The 22433-nt window shown below is 40.8% G+C and overlaps 1 protein-coding gene across 1 annotated transcript in view; it reads right to left on the minus strand.

The window, feature by feature from the left end:
- Window positions 1-10049: 10049 nt before the first annotated feature.
- Window positions 10050-22433, minus strand: part of agmo (alkylglycerol monooxygenase) — a 61386-nt gene continuing 49002 nt past the window's right edge. Inside the window, exon 13 of the mRNA XM_080748767.1 lies at window positions 10050-11888. Coding sequence (XP_080604893.1) covers window positions 11808-11888 — 81 coding nt within the window. The 3' untranslated portion in view covers window positions 10050-11807. The remainder of the gene's footprint in view (window positions 11889-22433) is intronic.

A 22433-nucleotide genomic window follows, 5' to 3' on the forward strand; every position in this document is an offset into this window, starting at 1 on the left:
TTTCAAAACCAAAAATACAAGCACACGTGTCCTCAGTAAGCTGAACACATACAAATTTGAATGGTGTTGAAAGGTGTAAGCGTTTAAGAGATGAATCGCGCCAAAGTTTTGAGGAGATACACATATAGCTATAAATAAACAAATAAATAAATAATGAAGATAACATACGTGTGCTCGCCTTCCAGGCGAGCCCACAACTATTAGTGAGTCTATTTTTGGATTGTCATTTTACTTTGTGATGGGGGATGGTGAATTTATGCAACAGTGGTTGTTGAATGTATGTCACGACAGCACTATTGCACAATTGCAGTACATGGACCACAATCAGAACGTGTAGGCAGCGTTTTAAAACGTGGGTAATTTACTAATTGTACCTACTGTACATACGGTAAATTTGAAAGGAAATCATCAGCATTAGCATAGGACCTAGGTGAAAGTGGTAGTCAGGGGCAACCATATGTCAACAGTTGCATGGACTACATGCGTCATCGTGTGATCTCTCGGGGTTCTTAGGCCTACCGTATGTATGCATGCAGGTTAGATGTGATCAAACACCAAGGGATTAAGCAAGAACTCGTGCAAAGAATGAATCCCCACACAGCCCTATATAGAAGAAGAAATTATATTACTATAAACCAGTAGGTACACTAATGTGCCACATGTTGCAACAAATCCCTCCACACGGTTTCTTGACCATAGCCATCCCCCAATCCCCCATGGTGGCAGAGTGCAATGCACACATATTATCCCTACCCCACTTCTGGCTTCCTGTGCTATATATAGCATCCCCAGCGTGGAGTCTACTGTGGGACTCAGTGTATTATAATGTGAGCATTACGTAAGGTCCTGTCCTCAGTTACGTCTACGCTGCCTGACCCTGTGTCTCCCTGTGGGACCTAGAAAACAGCTGGGTCTCTCTTGTTTTGTATACAGCCCGAGACAAAGGCAGCGTAGCGTGTTATACTGTACTGCTGTACTGTACAGTCCCATGCTGATTATGTTTACTGTACTGTTGTACTACTGACGGTCACGGACCACCATTTGATGAGATTTAGCCACTCATAACTCTTTTCTTTGTCCACAATTCCATGCTGTATTGATGTGTTACCATAGGAGAGATAACAGACAAACGTTGATCAAAATAATAATTTTTCTACATTCTATTTTGTAGACCTCTTATAAATGAAGTAATGCAGATGTTTAATGATAATTTCACTCTTGAGAGCGTAAAATGAAACCAAATGGACCCAGAAGGGTTTCATTTTACACTCTCAAGAGTTAAAGGTCTATAAGGGTTCATTTGGTCCATCATTTAGCTGGGGACCACCTGGAACCTCTCCAAGGACCACTGGTGGTCCCCGGAGCACTGGTTGGAAACCACTGCTGTAGGCTACTGTTGTACCGTTCCAGCTGATTCTGCAGGACATTCTCATCCCATTAGGAACGAGTTGGAGTGCTCTTCTGATGATCTCCATTCATTGTTTCCATGTTTAATCGAAGTCGATTTGTCTCTGCTTTATCATTCGCTGATGCCAGATCACAATTATTAAATGACAAAATAATGTGAGTGAGTGAGTGAGTGAGTGAGTGTGTGTGTGTGTGTGTGTGTGTGTGTGTGTGTGTGTGTGTGTGTGTGTGTGTGTGTGTGTGTGTGTGTGTGTGTGTGTGTGTGTGTGTGTGTGTCTGTGTGTGTGTGTGTGTGTGTTTGTGTTTGTGTTTGTGTTTGTGTGTGTGCATGTGAGCATGTGCTTGTGCTTGTGCACACCTACATGCATGAATTTGCCCATGTGTGTGATGGCAGCAGGGCTCTCGTCAGTCCTCTTGTAGACAGTTGGTACAGAGCACAGGGCCATTATCATAACATGAGTCACTGGACCGTTCTGTGGTACAAATCACATTTGTTCATTCTGCCCATCTGCCATCTTATGAGAGGAGTCACACATAAAATCCAAACAATTTATTTATTTATTTGCACAGTGACAATTAGTGGATGATGAAGCCACACCAACATAAAATACATATTTTATGGAGTGAAGTAAAAAGAACAGTTCTCCTAAAACATCTCGCCACAAATTGTTCTCGGTTCAGTACATGCAGGTCTGTTGTAGCTGCTGCCTGAAGATGCACTGCACTGTTTCAAGGTTGCAATTCCAGGTAGCAATTATGTGCAGGTCAAAGGTTACTGTAGATGTGTGGAGGAATTCAGCCGGCGCAGAGGCATAAATATGGTATGGCCACAGCGTGTTTTACCCAACCAATGCTGACGTGATAGCCTCGGCCCAGTGAGTTGAACTCTTTCATGTGATGCAGCAGCAACACACTCAAGTGCTTTGGTGATATCAAAGTGTCATAATATTATCTTTATTAAGCCTAATTGCTCTGATCCACAGAACAGTACAAGCTATCACTGCATCCCATCTGTGATGCATTGTGAGCTTGTTAGAACGGCTACTTTCATCGACCGATACCACAGCTGTTGACCCAGGGTATGCAACTGCCATACCCTGGGCCCAGGGGAAAAAATAAAAGTTTCTTTTAAATATAAATCCATGAATGTCTCTTTGTCTATCTGCGCTGGTTATTATGTTGTTAAATTACAGTAAAATAACTACAAATGCAAAATTTAACAAAATGGCCACTTTAACAAGGTATTATAATTATATTCTCCACACTTGTATTCTCCCCAGCTTGACAAAATGGTATATTCCCATGTTCCGCAGGTCAGCTGCACAGGTGCAATGCATTTTATTGTTATGCTATTTTCTCAATAGAACCGTGTTATACAAAATGTAATGCCTCTTTTCCATGAGGACTCCCATCTTTGCCATACCCTAGCTTTTGCTGAACTGACGCCACTGCGATACCATTGTACGACAGGGTATAAATCAAGCAATACACTCCACGTAGTAAGTGGTAGATGAGCCACCTGCATCCTTCACTGACATGTGGGAATAAGATGGAGAGAAGAGGGTGGAATATTCGGAGTTATCTTTATTTATGAACCATATAAGAATTCATTGAGGCTCAAACCATATTCTGGTGGGACTCAAGAAGACTTATTGTACAACAATGCAGTGAGCTATCAAGATTTTCAGCATCTCTATATCTCCTTTATATGCTACAGTATAAACTGGGTAGTCTTCTCTCTCTGCAATGCTGCAAAAATGTTACTGGGTTAAGTCCATTGGTGGAAGTACTCAGCTATTTTACTTACAGTAAGTAAAAGTAGCAATACCACAATATAGAAATACTCTGTTACTAAGTTACTATTCTGTTACTAAGTTATGTTAGTTACCTAAGTTAAAGGCCAGTATTCAAAGTATACAAGTATTGGCATGAAAACATACTTAAAGTACCAAAAGTAAAAGCACTTGTCCTGCAGAATAGCCTATCCCATTATCCATGTTTTTTCAAAACTTTCACAATTGTGTCAAAATCTTTCAAAAATAGCTAATCTACAAGCTCACATTGCGGGGACTTTTCATCAGCTTGTAGATTGGCTATTGTTAGCCAAAGTATGAAATGGGTCTTAATTGGTTAATCTAAATCTGCATATAGTAACTTGTAACTAAAGCTATCTAATTATTGTATTGGAGTAAAAAGTATCATAAGTTGATCTTTCTTAGTATAGACTATGATAACCAACACTTCATTGAAATGCAAAACAAAAGCATCATACTGTAGTATCACTTTAATCAAGCTTAGCCATTAATGATGCACAAGATAATTGTTGCTATTAAATAATTAAGAGCTTGACTGTTGCTTGTAAGTGCTGTTATTGTGTTGATACCTGTAGAGCTTGATGGTTTATGACACAGTGGTTCTCAACCAGTGGTCCTTGAGGGGGTTCCAGGTGGTCCCCTGCTAAATGATGGCAAGTTGGTAACTACATAGAGCTCTAACTCTTGAGAGTGTAACATTACGGATTTGGTTTCATTGTACCCTCTGAAGAGTTAATTATTCTTAAACATCTGCAATTTAAGAAATCTAAACAATTACAGAAAGAAGAAGAATTGTTATTTTTGATAGACCTGTTATCAGTCCTATAGCACCAAATCAATACAACATGGAATTGTGGACAAAATCCTATCCAACGATAACAAAATATTCTAAGTATTGGGTTTGAGGGGCTAAATCTCAACAAATGGTGTGGCTCAAATGCTGAATAAATAATGGACCGTGCTATGAAAAAGGTTGAAAACCACTGGATTGAGAACAAGGCACTCCTTGCCATAGTCAGTGGCTCCATCACCTGTACATTACTGTTGTTCTTTAGGTTCAGTTCCCAGTGAGGCTGGGTGATATTAACATCCTGTGTGAATCATATTCAGTCTCCCATCTGTGTCAGCATATGTCAGTTATTGTAAACGTAATTGGCTCATGAGAAATATGCATTTATCTTCATTTTGGTGTACAGTAGCTGTCTGTCCCATGAAGGCTATAGGCCTATACTAGCTGTTCATGTTATTCTTGCAGCATTTCTGTTCAGCAACATTATATTCTGTACAACTATAGGCTATACAGTATTGTTTAGAGGCCAAATATTTCATTTCATGTCACCTTAGTGAAGACTCATGCATGCATGTCATTGGCACATAATTCAATCCAACCATTAAGCTGCCTTAACCATTTCCTTACTGAGTTTCACTAATGACTGAAATACTGTTCTCAGGCCAGACAACTCTCACAATACTTGAATATTTTGCTAGAATATCTATATTATATTGAAAATTGTCTCCATGCAGAGGTTCTTGGTTAAGATTCACAATTATGTGGTCATCATTGTCCACCAGATGCACTGTGTTCTGCTTTGCATTCACTGAGCTGAGAGGGTTTACATTCCTGATGGCAGTGTTAAACATGTTCCTGTCTGTCATAGCCCAGCAAAGGGGCCTCAATTGTTGTTGAAATAAGCCTTTGGGTTGTATTCTTTCCATTATCTTGTTCCTCCTGTTGACCAAAGGTTTATGCCATTTCACATTAGTTTAATTCATGAGACTCTTTTATATACAATATTTTGAAATATTTTACCGAGTGTGATTTTACGTGTTGAAACACTTGGATTATGCAACTTAGAACTAAACATCCATTCCCTAGTATGTTGTTCCATTTAACACAAGAGCTGATCTACCGTTGTTTCCTGTTGAGATTGGCACATTTCACCCAGGTTTTTTCATCTCACTCACGTCACTTTGTCTGCTGACCTCACTCAGCAACAAAATAAACAGAAAATAAACAAAAATAAAAAATAAAACAATTCACAGGAGGCAAGCAGTGATCATCCCATGATGTGCACTGCAATGTAGTTTCAAATGCACTACATTGCAGGTGCTTTTTGAGAGTGAAAAAATAAGAAGACACGTGATCTGGGCAGCTTGCCCCAGGAAATGTGCCAAGCTCAATAGGCAACAACGGTACTTCACAATCAATAAGACATAGTTATTGATTGTCTTTCGTGGGTGACATTTCCTTGTTTCATTAAGCGAGACAACAGGGAGAATTTGCGCACTGCCTTATTACATGGGTTTCATGTAAATATGATGGCCATATCTTCTTACAATGGAATCAATACTGTATATCAGCTAGCTAGAAAGATGACCCATGGCTTGTAGCTCAATGGCCTCACAGATCTATAAGTACTGTATATGAGATTTTTTTTTATGTCAGGGAAATATATCTACAGTATTGTATACCGAATGTTGAGAATGAGTGATTGCCACTTGTTAATCTCATTCATGATAAAAGGTAAACGGGAATGGAACAATTTCTTCCCTTCCGTTAATGTCATCTACATTGTGTTTCTTTTCTCCTCCAGTTTTTGAAGCTGTGTGGAACACAAGCTCCCTATACGTGGCCGTGTGTGTGGGTCTGTCTGTCTCCGTCCGTGTATGTAGCCTAAACTTCGGCGCGTAACTAGTGCCGCACCATTTACGCCACTCGCGCAATATATACATCAAAATGTGCGGCTCAGCCGGGAATGGTGTTCTATTACCTTTCGTTCCGATCCGCCTTACCATGCCGACGTAATCGGGAAAAAAACAACGCTTAATTGTCCCCATTGACTTATAATGGGACAATGCAAGAAATCACTTTCAAGTATTTTTCTCTCGTAAACCATAGGAGCTACAGTTTCAAACCTCGGAGAGGAGATTCATAATGATTTTAAGAATGAATCGAAAAATAATTACATCACTCGGCCTCATGGTGGCTATAACCACGCTATAACGGCCCACTTTACGTTTTGCCCCGTAACTCTTGAACCGTAGATCGAAAAATTAAAATTCTTTTTTCCCTGGATTCCTTGGGAATTAGCCATTAATGATGCACAAGATAATTGTTGCTATTAAAGAATTAAGAGCTTGACTGTTGCTTGTAAGTGCTGTTATTGTGTTGATACCTGTAGAGCTTGATGGTTTATGACACAGTGGTTCTCAACCAGTGGTCCTTGAGGGGGTTCCAGGTTCCAGCCTATAGCTAGAATAATAATGGCTAATGGCATATAGGCCACGCCCATTTGCGCCAGGATAGATTTTCCGCCATCTTGAATTTTCTCCAAAACACACATTTTGCTCCTTTTCCTACATATTTTCTTCAAATGTCACAAAAATCGGTACACATGATCTATGAGGTGGGTAAACCACCGCTCAGTGTCTGTCTGTCTGTCTGTATGTAGCCTCTGGTGTAGCCTGAGTACCCTGGGTGACCAGAGAGGTGCTGTTGAGTCTAGCCTGCCCTGAGCATCAACTGCAATACACACACACACACACACACACACACACACACACACACACACACACACACACACACACACACACACACACACACACACACACAGCTCCACTTCGAACAGAGGTTCGATTTTTTAAGAATTTGTGCAGATGAACAAAAATAAAAGTATTTTTGCATTTCTTTCAATGCACTCATACTGTATAGTAATAGGGTCTTCCATCAATATAATGACTTGTTTTAGCTTATCCTACATTTGCATATTCATTGAACCATTGAGTGATGACTTATAGGCTCTGCAATTGGAGGCATTGGCATCAACACAGAAATCAATGCCTCACATGAGGATGAAAACATAGCCCTAGAATCCTTTTAATAAATATTTATCTGCACTTCGAGGAAGTTATGCGAAACCGAATTGTACCTAAAATGCACAAAATAATAGACCCCAACAGTGCTTTCTATATATTTTGCATTCCTACTTCACTGTTGTTGTTGTTGTTGTTGTTGTTTTGTGTCACTACCTACAGTATATTGGGAAATCTACCTACCGGTATTCACTTTAGACAACACTAAAGTTATTTGGGAAAGGTTTAGTTTGAGCTCATTTTGGATGTGGTGCATGCTGTGTAAATACGAGTTACTCTCTCTCTCACACACACACACACACACACACACACACACACACACACACACAAACGCACACACACACACACACACACACACACACACACACACACACACACACACACACACACACACACACACACACACACACACACACACACACACACACACACACACACACACACATTTTACATACTTTATCTGGTTCCACAAATTACATTTCATAAACAGGGAAACAAATATATTAGGGTTACACATGCACCTCCTTCTCCACACTGCTAAGCTGCCAGTAATAGCTGAGACAGAGCAGTACTTTGCTACTTGTTTGGCTCTAGTCTTCGCCAAGCCAGCAATCTGCAGGCCTCTCGTGGTGCATTTATGTACTGTACATGTCCAAGGCTTGCAAATATCAGTACACAAGTCTACAAGTGTATCCTAGGCTGGTGATGGTCTCAAGTAGAGGTTGGTATTTCACATACTTCATACACAGTTTAGGGTTAGACAGTTTAGAGTTACCAGCAAAGTGAGCCAGCCACTGCAGAATAGGACCTAAACCCAGTATAAAATATGACATGAAGAGTGGTGTAAAGTACATTTACTGACGTACTGTACTTTACTTGAATATTTCCAATTTCCAATACTTTTACTTCTACTCCGCTAAATCTCGGATCCAAATATTCATCACCTTTTTCCTTGTGCTTTATGTGTTATTATGGATGTTAGTCTTCAAAAGATGCTTTGCAATAAAGAGTAGGCCACCCTTGGTGGGATTTGAACCCAGGACCTGGGGAATATGTAGCAAGCTTCTTAAAGGGATATTTCACTTAAAAAAAAACACTGTGGGTCTACTCAGCCTTTTGTGAGCACTCAAACTCTCCCGTGTTATTTTGATTATTATTAAAGATAATTGAAAAATCTATAATAAAAAAAGAAAACATGGCCCCTCACATATTAAGAGGACAGTATGAGTCACCAGAACCAAGGACAGGTGTTTTCGATGAATCTAACATGTCTGATAATATGTCAAATCTCAAGCAACTTTAGCTGTCTGGGGTGTTCACAAAAGCCTGAGTACATGAGAATATGACCCAAACATTTTTTGAAATTGAAATATCCCTTTAACACAGTGAGCCAGCATTCTCCACATTTCATTAGTTTTGTGTTATTATGAATGCACCCTTCAACCTTTTCTGCATTTCATTTGGAAATCAAGGTCCCAGAGTGTCCAAAATAATTTTAGGAATAAAACATTTCATGATTAACTACTGTTATCAGGTCTGGAACGTAAAGCCCAATTAAAAGAATACATTAATTACCAGACAAATAATTTAAAACAATCAATGGAACATGAGGCTCAGGGACGTGCTGGCCATTGGGAAAAGCGTGACAACTCCCGAACGGCCGGTTCATTCCCGGCCGGTCCAGGCCTTCGTTCCATTTTGGGGGCTGGGCGACCAACAAATTAAATCGTCACTGTCGGGCAGAAAACCTTGTATCTCCAAGTTTCAAATTTGTACATTTTTTCGCAAAGCAAAGCCCTGCTTCATCATACAAGGCTGTCGCACAAAAGTAGTGAAAACAGCCGATCTACAAGCACACAACGCCTCGCACCGCGAGAGTCTCTATAGCGCGCAATGAGGGCCTCTACAACTCTTTTTTCCGGGCTGAATCAGGGGCCCAGCATGTCCCTGGTGAGGCTCTATTGTGGACCATGGACTTCATGTTCCCACCCCCATGTCTCAGTGAAACAAGGTAATAAGAAGTGTGTGGCTAGCAGCAGAGGTTGACTCCGATCTATTCATTTCAAGCTACAGTAAGAACAACCAGACAAAGGTAAGGTTGTTGTTGGGTATCTCTGTGCATGGTGACCACACACACACACACACACACACACACACACACACACACACACACACACACACACACACACACACACACACACACACACACACACACACACACAAAGAAGCACTGAGCACTGTATTTGAACTGCCAAATAAACAATGTTTTTAAATGTTTACATGAGTTATTATTTGTGCTTATTGGGAGAAACGTTGTGCTTTTTCCACAGAGAAATCTCAAAGTCTCAAGTTGGTTGCAGGAAATTAACCATGTTGAATCACAGAAAATATGCCATAACCCATATCAATTAACGGCTACATACCCAGCAACAAACCACAGTGGTATCAACATGGAGGTTAACGCTGCAGTTCAGAATCTCCTGGCCTTAATACAAATTGAAGTAAATTATATTGAGAATAACATAGACTGATTATTATAGGAATGCTGGTTATGACGCATCAGAGGGCCTGTCACAACGTCCCTTTCTATCCAGTAATATGAAGTTAATTCATGCCGAGGTGAGATAGAAGGCAGTGCAGGGCAGTAATAGCACCATCTGCTGTAAATTCAGTTTTTCATTCTGACATGAAAACTGTACTATACTTTATTCTTCAGGATCATACATTTGAGCAACATTGAAGGTTTGCCTTAGTTTTGAGTGTTATTTTTGCTTGTTCAACAACATAATACAATAATAATGCCAGAACAATGCCAGAACAATGGAGTGATTTTATTGAAAAATATAGCTTTTTTGCAATGTTGCTATTGTGAAATGGTAATAAGTACATACAGTATGAACAGTAAGGTAAATAGCACAGTATGTGCTGCGTAGAAAAGATAAGAAGCAGTAGATATTCAGCCGTCGGACGGCTTTGAGTAGAAACTCAAAGTGCACTCAGTGCATGCGCATGGGGCTCCCCACATCCTCACCCTAACCTTAACCACACCAAACCCATGCCTAAGCACCATCATACTGACAGTGCCTTACCGTAACTAAAGATACGACTTAATTAAACCACACCAAAACCATGCCCCAACTTAACCACTTACAGTAAACCATATACTTTGTTGACTGCATGGGGTCCCTTAGGGGTCTATACTAAGCCCGCTCCTTTTCTTTCTTTCTTTTTTTACCTCTACACCAATCTCTTTGACAAAAATAGCCGATCTACAAGCTCACAACACGTCGCGCTGCGATGCATTTGTGAGCTTTTAGATCATGACATTTTCCCTGAATGTTCGCCTATTATTACATGCCCAGAATAGGGATGCTATGGGTTCACGTGGTTAACCAACTGCAAGCTATGACCATGTGATTAGTCCCGGACCAATCAAACAACATATAACACAGAGGGTCAGGCGGCTGAATATTCACTAGCAAGATAAAAAGCCATTCATTATTGCACATACACAGCAACTAAACTGCTTTGACTGAAATGTACACGGCCCTGATTGATTATAAGCAAATATCAAACAGTGGGGCCACTCTAATAACAGAGCAATTTGATCAAAACATTTTCACACCACAGTTTTTTTTTTCACAAGTACATGAAGAAGGAAAAAAGTAAATGCGGTGGGCACATTGCCTGTTATTATAGATTTACCGACATCATTCACCAACATGGCCCTTCACCAAATGGTATGATCACACTAGCCGCCTTTAAAAAAGTAAACTAGGCACTGCCTTTTTTTACTTTAAACCCTATGAGAAAAGACCAAAAGGCGACTGCATGGCGTCCGCTTTTAGAATGCGCTGATCAGAGTGCTTTTTCTGGCCGAGCTGAGCGCTTTTAAAAGTTGAGAATAGTTAAACTTTTAAAGAAATTAGCTCATCAGCTTTTTAACAGCTGTCCAATCACGACGAATGCAGAGCTGCCCGTCCGAGCTGATGGTCTCTGTCATGGATCTATTGCTCTCTATGCCGCGCTGTCAGCCACGGAGGCTGACTACCAGCCATCCCTTCTCCTCTTCTGCCTAACAAAAAAAAGTATATTAAACCTATTATTACCTAATATACTGTAATTACACTAGATTCATGCTGGAGTTGTATTTGGTGGAGTGGAGTGGAGTTGTATTTTCGTAAACACAATGAGGCGAAACACAATGACCTCTGCGTTCATCTCTGGCAGTGTGGCTATAAACGATCGATACATTAGGTGATAAATATGCTTCTAGACAGTTGATCAATCTTGATTTGTTTCACGTCTATACCTTCTACGTGATTTAAAACGTTGTTTTAAATATTCAATACATTCCATGCGGTTATACTGTATCTGTTTCATTCGATCTTTTTTATTCATTTTCAGCAGAAAAAGCACTCTCAACAGCTCTTTTTCTTCATAGAAGGTAGCTAGTGTGAACATACCCAAGTCACCACATATCCAGACACACATATATACATATATACTGCATACTGTATACTGTATATACAGTATGCATAATAAAACTGCGTTTCATAGAAGTGGAAGGATGTCATTAGTAGGTCATTCATGCATATATCATGCTCGTCCTTTGAGCGTTATTTGTGACTCCAGTTGGCTACATTTGTAAACTCTCAGAGTTAAAAGATCACTGAGGATTTTACGGTGTGGTCGTTTGGAGTCCTCTGCTCTTCACTCAGACTTCTTCTTGATGCTGACCAGCTGAGAGAAGCTCTGCAAGGCCCAGTAAAGCAGAGAGAGGGAGACAAAGGCCTGGAGAAAACACAAAACACAAAGGGGTTAAGAGGATCCTGTGCTTTACCATACAGTATAGTACGATCCTTAATGTTAATTTAACCCCAAAAGTGGAGAGAATGGACCTAATAGCCTATGTGATTGTTTTCACTCTCATAGCTAAATGAACGTGTGTATTTGTTTCTTTTATATGATCTTAGGCTTTAGGTTTTATTTGACTCTAACTTATACAAGTACAAGCAGCGCATGTCTTTGCGTCTGCAAAAGATGCAGCGTGCAACATCCTAGACATAATAATGTATTAAGTAATTGACTAAATAATAATATAATAATAAAAACTATATAAACTTTATAAAGTTATATAGAGTTATATTGTAGATATTAGAACTTCTTCTAGTGATTGTCAACCTTTTGATTTCAAGAATCCCCAGTTTGTTATGCTCTAGTCCAGTGGTTCCAAAACCTTTTTGCTCGAGACCCAAAAGAGTAATTAGATGTTTGCAGATCTACAAGCTTACAACGCGTCGCTTCGTGCCGTGTGAAGAAAGCTCCACCGGCTGTCCCTCTGTCAGTTAGTCTGTCCGTCACGTCACACTTTTGGCCTACTCGTATTGCCCCTATCCATGCCAAAAGCCCTGATTTCTCACATGGCACTCTTCTAGCGCCACCATGAGGCCGATTATTGCAAAACACATTTTCGGACATTGCTCCTACAGATTTTGGACTCTAAAGTCATGTCACCAACATGGATCTGTCCCATTTCCCATGTTCCCTCCTGATTGGCTACGATTGCCTTCCAAAGTTTGTGTATGCCGATTAGGGAGTACTGGTAGAAATTAGACTTTTGAAGAATGTTGGAATTGTTTTTAATTGATGAAAAGTTGTGATTATTTTGTTTAAAAAATATATATCTTTTGAAATACAGTAATATATAATTTTTAAGGATGTAGGATTTTTAAGGAGGTAGGAAACGAAAAAGAAAGAAAACGAAAAAAAAAGGTTTTGCAACCCCAAACATGGATCCCGACCCACTGTTTGGGAAACAGTGCTCTATTCCATACATACCCTCATTTGATACAATTTGAATTCACACTGTCGCCCGATTGATTCGAACTGTTCCCGAATATGTTTACCTGGTCCCCGCTGACCAGCATTCACATTGGCCAAGATTCTTCCATGCCCGGAGTAGCCTGGCGTTGCTCATACTAATTCCTCACTGCGTATCGGATATTAGTCTCGACTCACGGGCAGAATTTTCATTTCCAAGGGGTGGGTTAAAAGAATTGCTCTGGACACGACTGGTTAGACCAGACCAATGCTGGGCCCTGATTGGTTCCCTTAAATATTGGGGGAGAGGAAATGGATTCACAATTGAGCGGGGCCAGACCCATATTCGCCAAGGGTAGTTTTTTTTTGCCCAGGCGGATTGGTCTGGTTCCAGGCTATGCCCGGAGTACACTTTATTGAACTGTAATGGTATTTATGTGCCTCCCGGGGGCGCTGTTGACTATGGGGCTTTCGTAGATATACTGTAGAATTTCATGTCACAGAAGAAGAGTCTCTTGTCAGCGTTTATTAAAGTTTGACTGTGTTCCTGACGTTATCTTGAGTAATAATAACAGAACAAAAATACACAACCAAAGCAGTGTGTGCTGTCTTTGAAACATCACAATGTAACGTCATCTGTAATCATCGTATAACCGTAACGTCACTAGTGCATCCTTGATATCTTAATAGTGACGTCACGGACCAAACTTGTTATTTTTATCCTAGCAGCATAACACAGTCCACTTCCTTGTTTTTGGAACGATGGCTTCACATTGCAGTGTACCGTTACCGAGGACGCACCAATTGGACTCCAGACTACCTTCCTCTCGGGTACGGTAGCGTGATGCGTTTTGGGGAACGGTACACAGAATTCACATTATCACAACATCTGCCAAGTGGTCTCGAGTTCGCACCCGGGATCGCAGTGTGAATTCACCCTCAAATGTAGTCCTACAACTGCCATGTTGGGGACCAACACAGGTGTTTCAATTTGTCTGATAACTCTGATTGGTGTAAAACAAATTTGCAACACCTGTTGTTCCCCAACATGGCAGCTAGGTGCAGGACTACATTTGAAACTCATTCATTTGTATCTATGGGACCCCAAGCTACACTAAAATCCCCCATTTTAGACTGAACTCCATTTAGTTCCTACTCAGTCATTGAGCTGGGAACCTGGTTGGAACACCCTCCAGAAGGACTGGAAGCTCAGTCTGGACCCACATAAACAACAGCCAACAAGGCAACCGCATGAGCAGTAGGCACAGTAACAAAGTATATTTACCTAGCTGTCTCCATGTATGGAAATCCAGGGTTTTATCTTTGATGAGGTGATTTCACAACAATGTGATGTCACAACAGGTCAGCAGATATAGACATTGAGGCATTACTCACTCACGGACGGACATAGTTAATTGTACAGTATACAGTATATTGTACTTTTAACTCCACAAATGAACCACTCAAGCTGTACTTTAAATCTAGTAGTAGATGGGATATTTTCACTATTAATTATGTTGGACTTAGGGATTTAGGGTCAAATGAGTTACATCAGCAAGTGCTCATGTTCAGCTTGTTGGGGATGGTGAACCTTAGAGTAAAGCCAGATTCATACTTTGTTGTGCCACGCCAAGAATAGCCGACTGACGAGCGTACTGTACTACAGTAGGTCTGCTATTCTCAGAGCATAAATCAAGCTTAAGGCTGCACACCTAAATATTTTGTCCTACATCTCTCCATTCTTCAGATATGGCCAATTATGTATAATTTTGACTCTGGGTTACATACCCAAGGGTCCATTCAGTTCCCAACTGGCTGGAGGTCCCCTGGAACCACCTCAAACCCTTGAGGGTACCTGGAGCCTAAACTGTGAACCACAGACTTAACATACATCTTCCTTTCTTGCAAATTGCCTATCCCGCTATTGTGAGAAAATAAAACTCAGAAATCGGAGATACAACGTCAAAATTGTGAGAGAAAAATCTAGCCTTTTTCTTTTTTTTACACTCTGTGGCGGAAGCAGGCTTCCATACTTAGTAGTTGGACCATAGGATCATGGTGAAAAGTTGATTCCAAAAGGTTAACGAGTGGGGCAAAGTCATCTCCCATGATGGTCTCACATCGGGGTCGAGGGGTCACCACCATAGGGGACCATGCTATTCAGCAAAAGGGGCCTGCGAAAAAAACGGCCCTACCCTCCCTCCACCCCCAACTGTGTTCTGGGCCATAAACTGCATCCTACCTTGCAAAGCTAGCCAAAACCAGACCCCTGTCCATCACAGGCAAAAGCCTGATGGGAAAAAAGCAATGTTTTCTCCTGGACGCCACAGCTGTTTTCCTCTGAGAGAGAGAGAGAACGCAAAGGGGAAGGGATGTAGTGAGAGAGTGAGAGAGAGACAGAGGTTAGAGTGGGAGGGATAGAGAGGAGGAGAAGGCGAGACAGAGAGGCAGAGATCACAACACGGACTGGAATGTGCCGCCCTCTTTCTCGTCACCCCCCCCCCCCCCCCCCTCCCTCCCCCTCTCTTCCCCCACGCTTTCCGCCTCTCACTACCTGTTCTGGCAACATGTTCCCCATAGAGAGTAAAAGAGGATGGAGGGAGTGCAGGACAATATATAGAAGGCAGGGAAGGATGGGAGTAGTAGAGTATAGTGCCAAAGTCTCAAAAGAAGTGGTGCATTCTTTTCCTTTTTTTTGCGCTGTAGCACCTACAGATTACACAGACGTGAAGCTGTTTCGTGCCCATCTACGAGATGGATTGGGATCAAGAGCACATAACAGTCTCGGAAGAACCTCGCAAATCATCTTACACTCCAACGGACTAAAGTCTGAGCAGATATTTCTATCAAAGCTACATGCTGAGGGGAAGGGAAGGCTTTTTTCTTTCTATTCCATTTCCCATCTTTCCCCATTGGCTCCACTGTGCTACATTTTAATGGACTAGGTACAGTAGGAAATCCATGTGGGACAGATTACACTGTGGAAGGAAGCGGGTTCGATCATCTGCAAATAAGCAGCTACGGTACAACCAGAGAACACCAGCTCCTCAAGTAGGAATCTCAACAAATCGCCTCACACTCACTTTGTTTTGATTTGGGGAGAGGGTAGTTCGTTAAGGGCACCAATGCGAAAAATCAATCACATGTGGTCTTTGTATGTTTGGTTTTACATTCATGTAAGGTGGATGAAGAGATGCAAAGTGGACAGAGCGTCCATATCACTAATACCAAATGAAAGAGTATACATATTCTGTCTGGCTTTTTCCAGGTGAGAAGTACTGTATGAACCCTAATTGATTGCTGCTGGGTCCACATGTGACATAAAGAGGATATGTGGAACATGAAGGGATGCATGTAGCCAACAATAGGACTGAGGCTTGGCTTTAAGGCATTCTTGTTTCACGTTCAAATATATACAGTAGTGAGTGCTGTCTTACATTATATAACAAATGTATAGAACACACACACTATAGCTGGATGCGAGCAGAATTTGGGGTAATTTCTTTCACTTTCTCATTGCTACTCCCCTGTTGGCATCCATGGGGAGGGTGAGGACAACCACATGCCTCCTCTGATGCCCTTGGAGTCACTAACCACTTCTTTTAACCTGACAGATGGGAGAGCGTAAAATTATTTCCCAGTTCAGCTGAACCGGCACCCTGACCAACCAGTAGGAGTCACTAGTGCAGTGACAAAGTCGCACTTCCATAACCCGCTTCTCACCCACAAACACTGCCAACTGTGTTAGTTGGGAGCGCCCAGCCAGGCTGAAAAGAGGGGCATCAAAAACCTGACAATAAATAGGACAACATTTGCCTAAAGAAAATGCATGACGTAACGGTGCATTTGGATTGAACCTCATCAAATCTCTGTTATGGAAGCCCATGCTTAAGCCTTCCAGACTGCAGCGGGTTAACATGGCAGAGCCCCCAGTGCTCTCCAAAGCAGCTGCACTCATGATTGAAATGAAAACAAGGCAGAATGGCTGCTGTCAGCCCTGTGATATATGACCTGTAATGGGATGTTTCCAGAGTTCCCCGTCCATATGGCTGCCTCTACAGTATACCAGGCCTGGGTAAAAAAAAAATGTGTTGGTTTCAGTCTGCTTCTATAGTACTACGGGGATTTCAAAACGTTTTGTGCCCAAGGCACACCAATGGGCAAGTCAAACTCCCAAGGCACACCTGCATTCATAGCGAGAATAGCCCATCTACAATGTGTCTGTCTGTGTGTGTGTGTGTGTGTGTGTGTGTGTGCGCGCGCGCGCGCACGCACGCACGCACGCGCGTTTTAATTTTAAAATATTAAAATAACGTTTTTAGGGTATAAAATCTCTTCATTGGAAATGAGTGTGCACAAAGTACTGATATAAACTTATAGAATAAAGCATATCTTTTTGCATTATATATCACAATAATAATGTGAAAGGCACTAATGCACTTTTCTCATGGCACACCAGTGCACACCTTTTGGGAACCATTGTATTGCCTACCACATAAGGAGGGCTTTGCCAAATCAGAACAATTCGTGATTTTGCAAAGCATATAAAGAAAAGAGCATTAGAGTGATTTTTGATTATCATAATTCTCTGGATCTGATCTCTAATCTCCTAAATTACAGGTACAAGCTTTCAAGACCTGAAGTAGACAAGAACAAACTGTAAAATGTGCTGTGAATGATATTTGGCATACATCACTTGTACGTACAGTAGGGTAGCACACAAATGCTGTATGCATCTGTATACAGGCATGCTGTACACATATACAAATGAATATGTTAACATGCAGTGGTGGAATAAGTATTCATGTTTTGTACGTCAAAGTATCAATACTGCAATGTAGAAAACCTCAAAAAATGTACTTGAGTAAAAGTACAAAAGTATTGGTATCAAAATGCACTTAAAGCACCAAAAGTAGAAAATACTCATTATGCAGAATATCCCATTTTACAAGTTTTCAAATATATATATATGTATAAAATGTGTAAACATCTTTTGATTATAGCAGATCTACAGTACAAGCTCGCAACGCATTGTGAGCTTTTAGATCGGCCATTTTCAAATGGGCGAAATGTACTGTATATAAGGCTGAAGTGGTTAATGTATGTTTTGTAGTAATCTAAATCTACAAAGTAACTAGTAATGAATAAATGTAGTGGAGTAAAAGTACAACATTTGTCTCTGAGATGTAGTAGAAGTAAAATACTGAAAATGGGAAATACTCAAGTGCAGTTAAAATACCTCAAAATTGTACTTATACTACTGTAAGTACAGTACTTAAGTTTCTTTCCACCACTGTTACCATGTTAACACAGGTGTGATACCAATACACACAAGCAACATGCAACACATGAACGCGCAAGTTGTACTTCCTGTCTGTTCATTACAAGCAGATATACATACAGTATATATGCTGAGTTCTTTGGGCCGACCCAGAGGAAGGTTACGCTAAGCAGCTTAATGTCTCACCAGAGAGACCAGTCTGGTGCCTGCTTTGTAGCACAGCCATGAGAAATATCCCCTCCACACTCCCACACATAGACGCACAGCCAGACGTAACATATGTGCCGCACTAGCAGCAACTGTACAGTGGAAGTGTATCAAAACATTAGGGAGTCTGGTGAGGTTGCAATTTTAACACAGCGGGGCTAGTCCTCACAGATCTAACTGTTTTCAATAGCTGCTATAGAGATCAGTTTTAAGTGTCTTTTTCAACATTATCTATAGTGCTGTATCGGACTCAGAATTTCCTTTGAAAAATATTGGATTTGGCAGTTAAATATTTGACTATTCAACAATATGTTATAGAGAAAAGTCTATAAGACTCTAGCAAAACGTAAACAATTTTGTATAGTACTGATTTAAGACAACTGCACAGGTATTTCTGGTAAAACCTAGCTGTTATAACTTCTTTAATTTGCTTTAACATAGAACATGTAAATGCTTAAAGGACAACTTTAATATTTTAGATTGTAATTAGAGAAAAGATAAGATGAATGTTAAAATGTTTTCATTTACTGCTTTCTATCGTTTTAGCAATTTTGCATGCATACCAGTAACTAAATACCGGTATGTCTTTTTAGACAAAATAAGCCGACACCCGCCGATTTCTTTATTACAATTTACAGTAACACTAGCCATGAACGATTGCAGTGCATCTTGGGAATGGGCTTATTAACTTTAACTTAGACGTTGAAAAAACATAATTTCAACTGGCTATATATAGCTGTTGAAATGACGTTGCTTGAACATCAAAGCTAAGCTTAGCCGTCTAAAACATTACCTTTTAGACCAGTTATAACACATTTTTAGACAGACTTCTAATAGCCGACTATGGCTCATGGGGAAATGTTTATCAAAGAGACATCAAATACAGTAAGAGTGGATTTGGAACAATGAACAAATATATTAAACTAAATTCACAGCATGGTCATTCGTCTGGTTTCAACAGGAAGAATAAAACACAAATGCTCAACTCAAAGTATCTCAATGGATTTGAGGAGTCTCTGACAGATTATCTTAATCGTTGACTTAAACCACTGCCCTATGTTTACCGTGGCTGAATCTCAACAAAAAACACTGGTGTCTACATGACAAGAAAGAGACAGAGGAGAAAGTGGTACATGCAGTCAGCTGGGGCCACTAAGGCCACTGTGGCCTCAGGTCATGCCATTGGTTTGAGGGGCAGAAGGCCAAACTGATGGGCAAAAGCGGTCATGGCCTTCATGGCCTACATGAAATTCCTGCCCTGGCCTTGACACACCAAGCAAGAACTAACTAACAAACGCAACAGCAACTGATCAGATTGCTTTGTTTCACCTCACGTCTCTCATTAAATTTGCACTGGAACATACCACAAGGACTACAGATGACATTCAGCTGATGCTGCTGTTCTATGCTATACCAGATAAAAAAAATAACTCTCCATACCAGGAGGTGGCAGTAGTCTGTATCACAGGATATCTAGCAGAGCCAAGCAGAGATGTCAAGGGCCATTTCTCTATACCAACCAAGCACAACGCACTTGCATCCTTGGGAAGAATGTTCTCGTTGTGGTAACTTGGGAGGACTCTTGAACTTCTCTCAAGTTCAAGAGAACAGAGAATGTATTCTTTTTGTTTAGTTTTTCAAGTTTTAGACAGACTTGTACTTGAGAATAAATGTATAAAATAAGTTATAAACTGGCACGACTACAGTTCAGATTTTGATAAATGTCTGGGTGAATAAATTGATGAATAATGTTATGGAAACAATCAAATGTCATTCAAATTGATGCAATCCACCTGGATATTTTGTCATCATGACTTTGATAGGAAGGACGGACGGACGCTCAGATGGCCGAGTGAATGTGCTTTAAATGTGTTATGATACATCCTGTTTATGAAACTTTATGTGACATGAGCCAGGCTGGACATTCTGACGGGTGGCAAGAACCTGTATGAAAGGAAACATAAATAAATATAATTGAGTCAATTCAGATTCGGCATACTGTACGGCCATAATTAGTGTGCAAAGTGGTATTACTGAATTGCAGATTGGATCAGACTACAGCTGGTTAACTTGCTGTGTGCAATAAGTGGTTCTTTAATGGTATCAATCAGTAACATAATTATATTATCTAAATATGCTTGGATTCTTGGGCTATTCGCTGCACCATAATTGGGAAGACAAAAACAGAGTATTTTCATGCCACCCTCATGTCAATATTGCGTTCCCTCTTTTTATCACCAGATTCAATGTCCTTCATTTTGTTACATCTTGTGTACAGGTACCGTACATAAGATTAAAATTTACTTTTTGTTCGTTCCAGCGAAATAGCAACAAGATAAATATCAATGGATGTTTGATTGCAAAAAAAGAACTGGCATTAATACATTACACTATACAGCACATACAGTACACAACTGGAAGGATACTACTCTATTCCATAGCATCTTCTGCTGCTGACGTTCCTTGAGTAAGACATTGAATCCCAACCAGCTGTGAAGGCGAAAATACTAATTTCCTCTTCAGGGGTCAATAGATCACCACAAAATTACATAAAGAACTAAATTGTGCCTTGTTAAGAAGGCACTGAAAATCATACCATGAAAAAAATGAAGAAAAACCCAAATAAATCATAAGGCACATTCCACATTCAATATCTCTTATAATTCACTTTAGACCCCATGAGCTTGGCTTGACTTCAGCCTCAATATGAGAGAAGTCTACACCTCTCTAATAACCACAATTCCCTGGGTGGCCTTGCTGGCGGACAACCTCGTGGAGAGCACACAGGCTATAGCCTGCGGAAAGTTGGAAGCAACGGTAGAAGAGGGCACAAATCCAAAAATGTGATGGAGGGGGCGGGGGTGATTTATCCAAAATCAAGCCCCCTGCTCAGTGCCGGTTCTAGGACTCAAGTGGCCCTATGCAAGATTATTTTAGTTGGCCCCTCACTAACGGATGCGCGCGTACGCGCGCATCCGTTAGTGAGGGGCCACCTAAAATAATCTGTAGCACCAGATCGAAATGTTCTTTTTGGAGGCATATTGACTTGCTCATGAATCAAGTACAGGCAGCCAGGCCTAGAGTGAATTTTGGGATTATGAGGAAGGAGGAGGGGGAGCGCATATTAAAATAATAACGCTAGTTTTTGGATATGGGATACATGACATAATGTAACACTATGTTTAAAAATCACACCTGTGTGAAGTGGAGCTGTGTGTGTGTGTGTGTGTGTGTGTGTGTGTGTGTGTGTGTGTGGATCATGTGTACCGATTTTTGTGACATTTGAAGAAAATATGTAGGAAAAGGAGCAAAAAGTGTGTTTTGGAGAAAATTCAAGATGGCGGAAAATCTATCATGGCGCAAATGGGCGTGGCCTATATGGGGAGATGCGTCATGACCCAAGGAATCCAGGGAAAACATATTTTCAAGAGTTACAGGCCAAAACGTAAAGTGGGGTGTTATAGCGCCACCATGAGGCCAAATGACACAATTATTTTTTATTTAATCCTTGAAATCATTATGAACCTCCTCTCCAAGTCTTGAAACTGTAGCCCCTGTGGTTTGCGAGAGACAAATAATTGAATGTGAGTTTTTGCGATTCCCATTCTAAGTCAATGGGGAAAATTAATTCACTAATAAATTAATATCAATTAAACTATAGAACCTTTCTCTTAGAAAAGTAATAGCCCACGATTCCCGAGTAAGCCGGTCGATTTGACATATGGCGCGAGTGTTTGGTGGCAAAACTGTGGGACTAGTGGCGTGCCGAAGTTTAGGAAGTTCAGGCTACATACACACACACAGACAGACAGACAGACACACACACACACACACAGACCCACACAGCCACGTATAGGGAGCCTGTGTTTCACACAGCTCCAAAAATATCTTCTTCCTGTGATGTGGCCCCCTTATTGGTTGTGGTCCTAAGCGGCAGCTTATGTTGCTTATGCCAGGAACCGGCCCTGCCCCTGCTGTTGTACATACTATGTGCTAGGTGTGGTGCAGTGTTAATTCCATCCACTAAA

Source organism: Nannobrachium achirus (genome assembly GCF_963921795.1).
Source record: "Nannobrachium achirus genome assembly, chromosome: 2".
Classification (NCBI taxonomy): Eukaryota; Metazoa; Chordata; class Actinopteri; order Myctophiformes; family Myctophidae; genus Nannobrachium; species Nannobrachium achirus.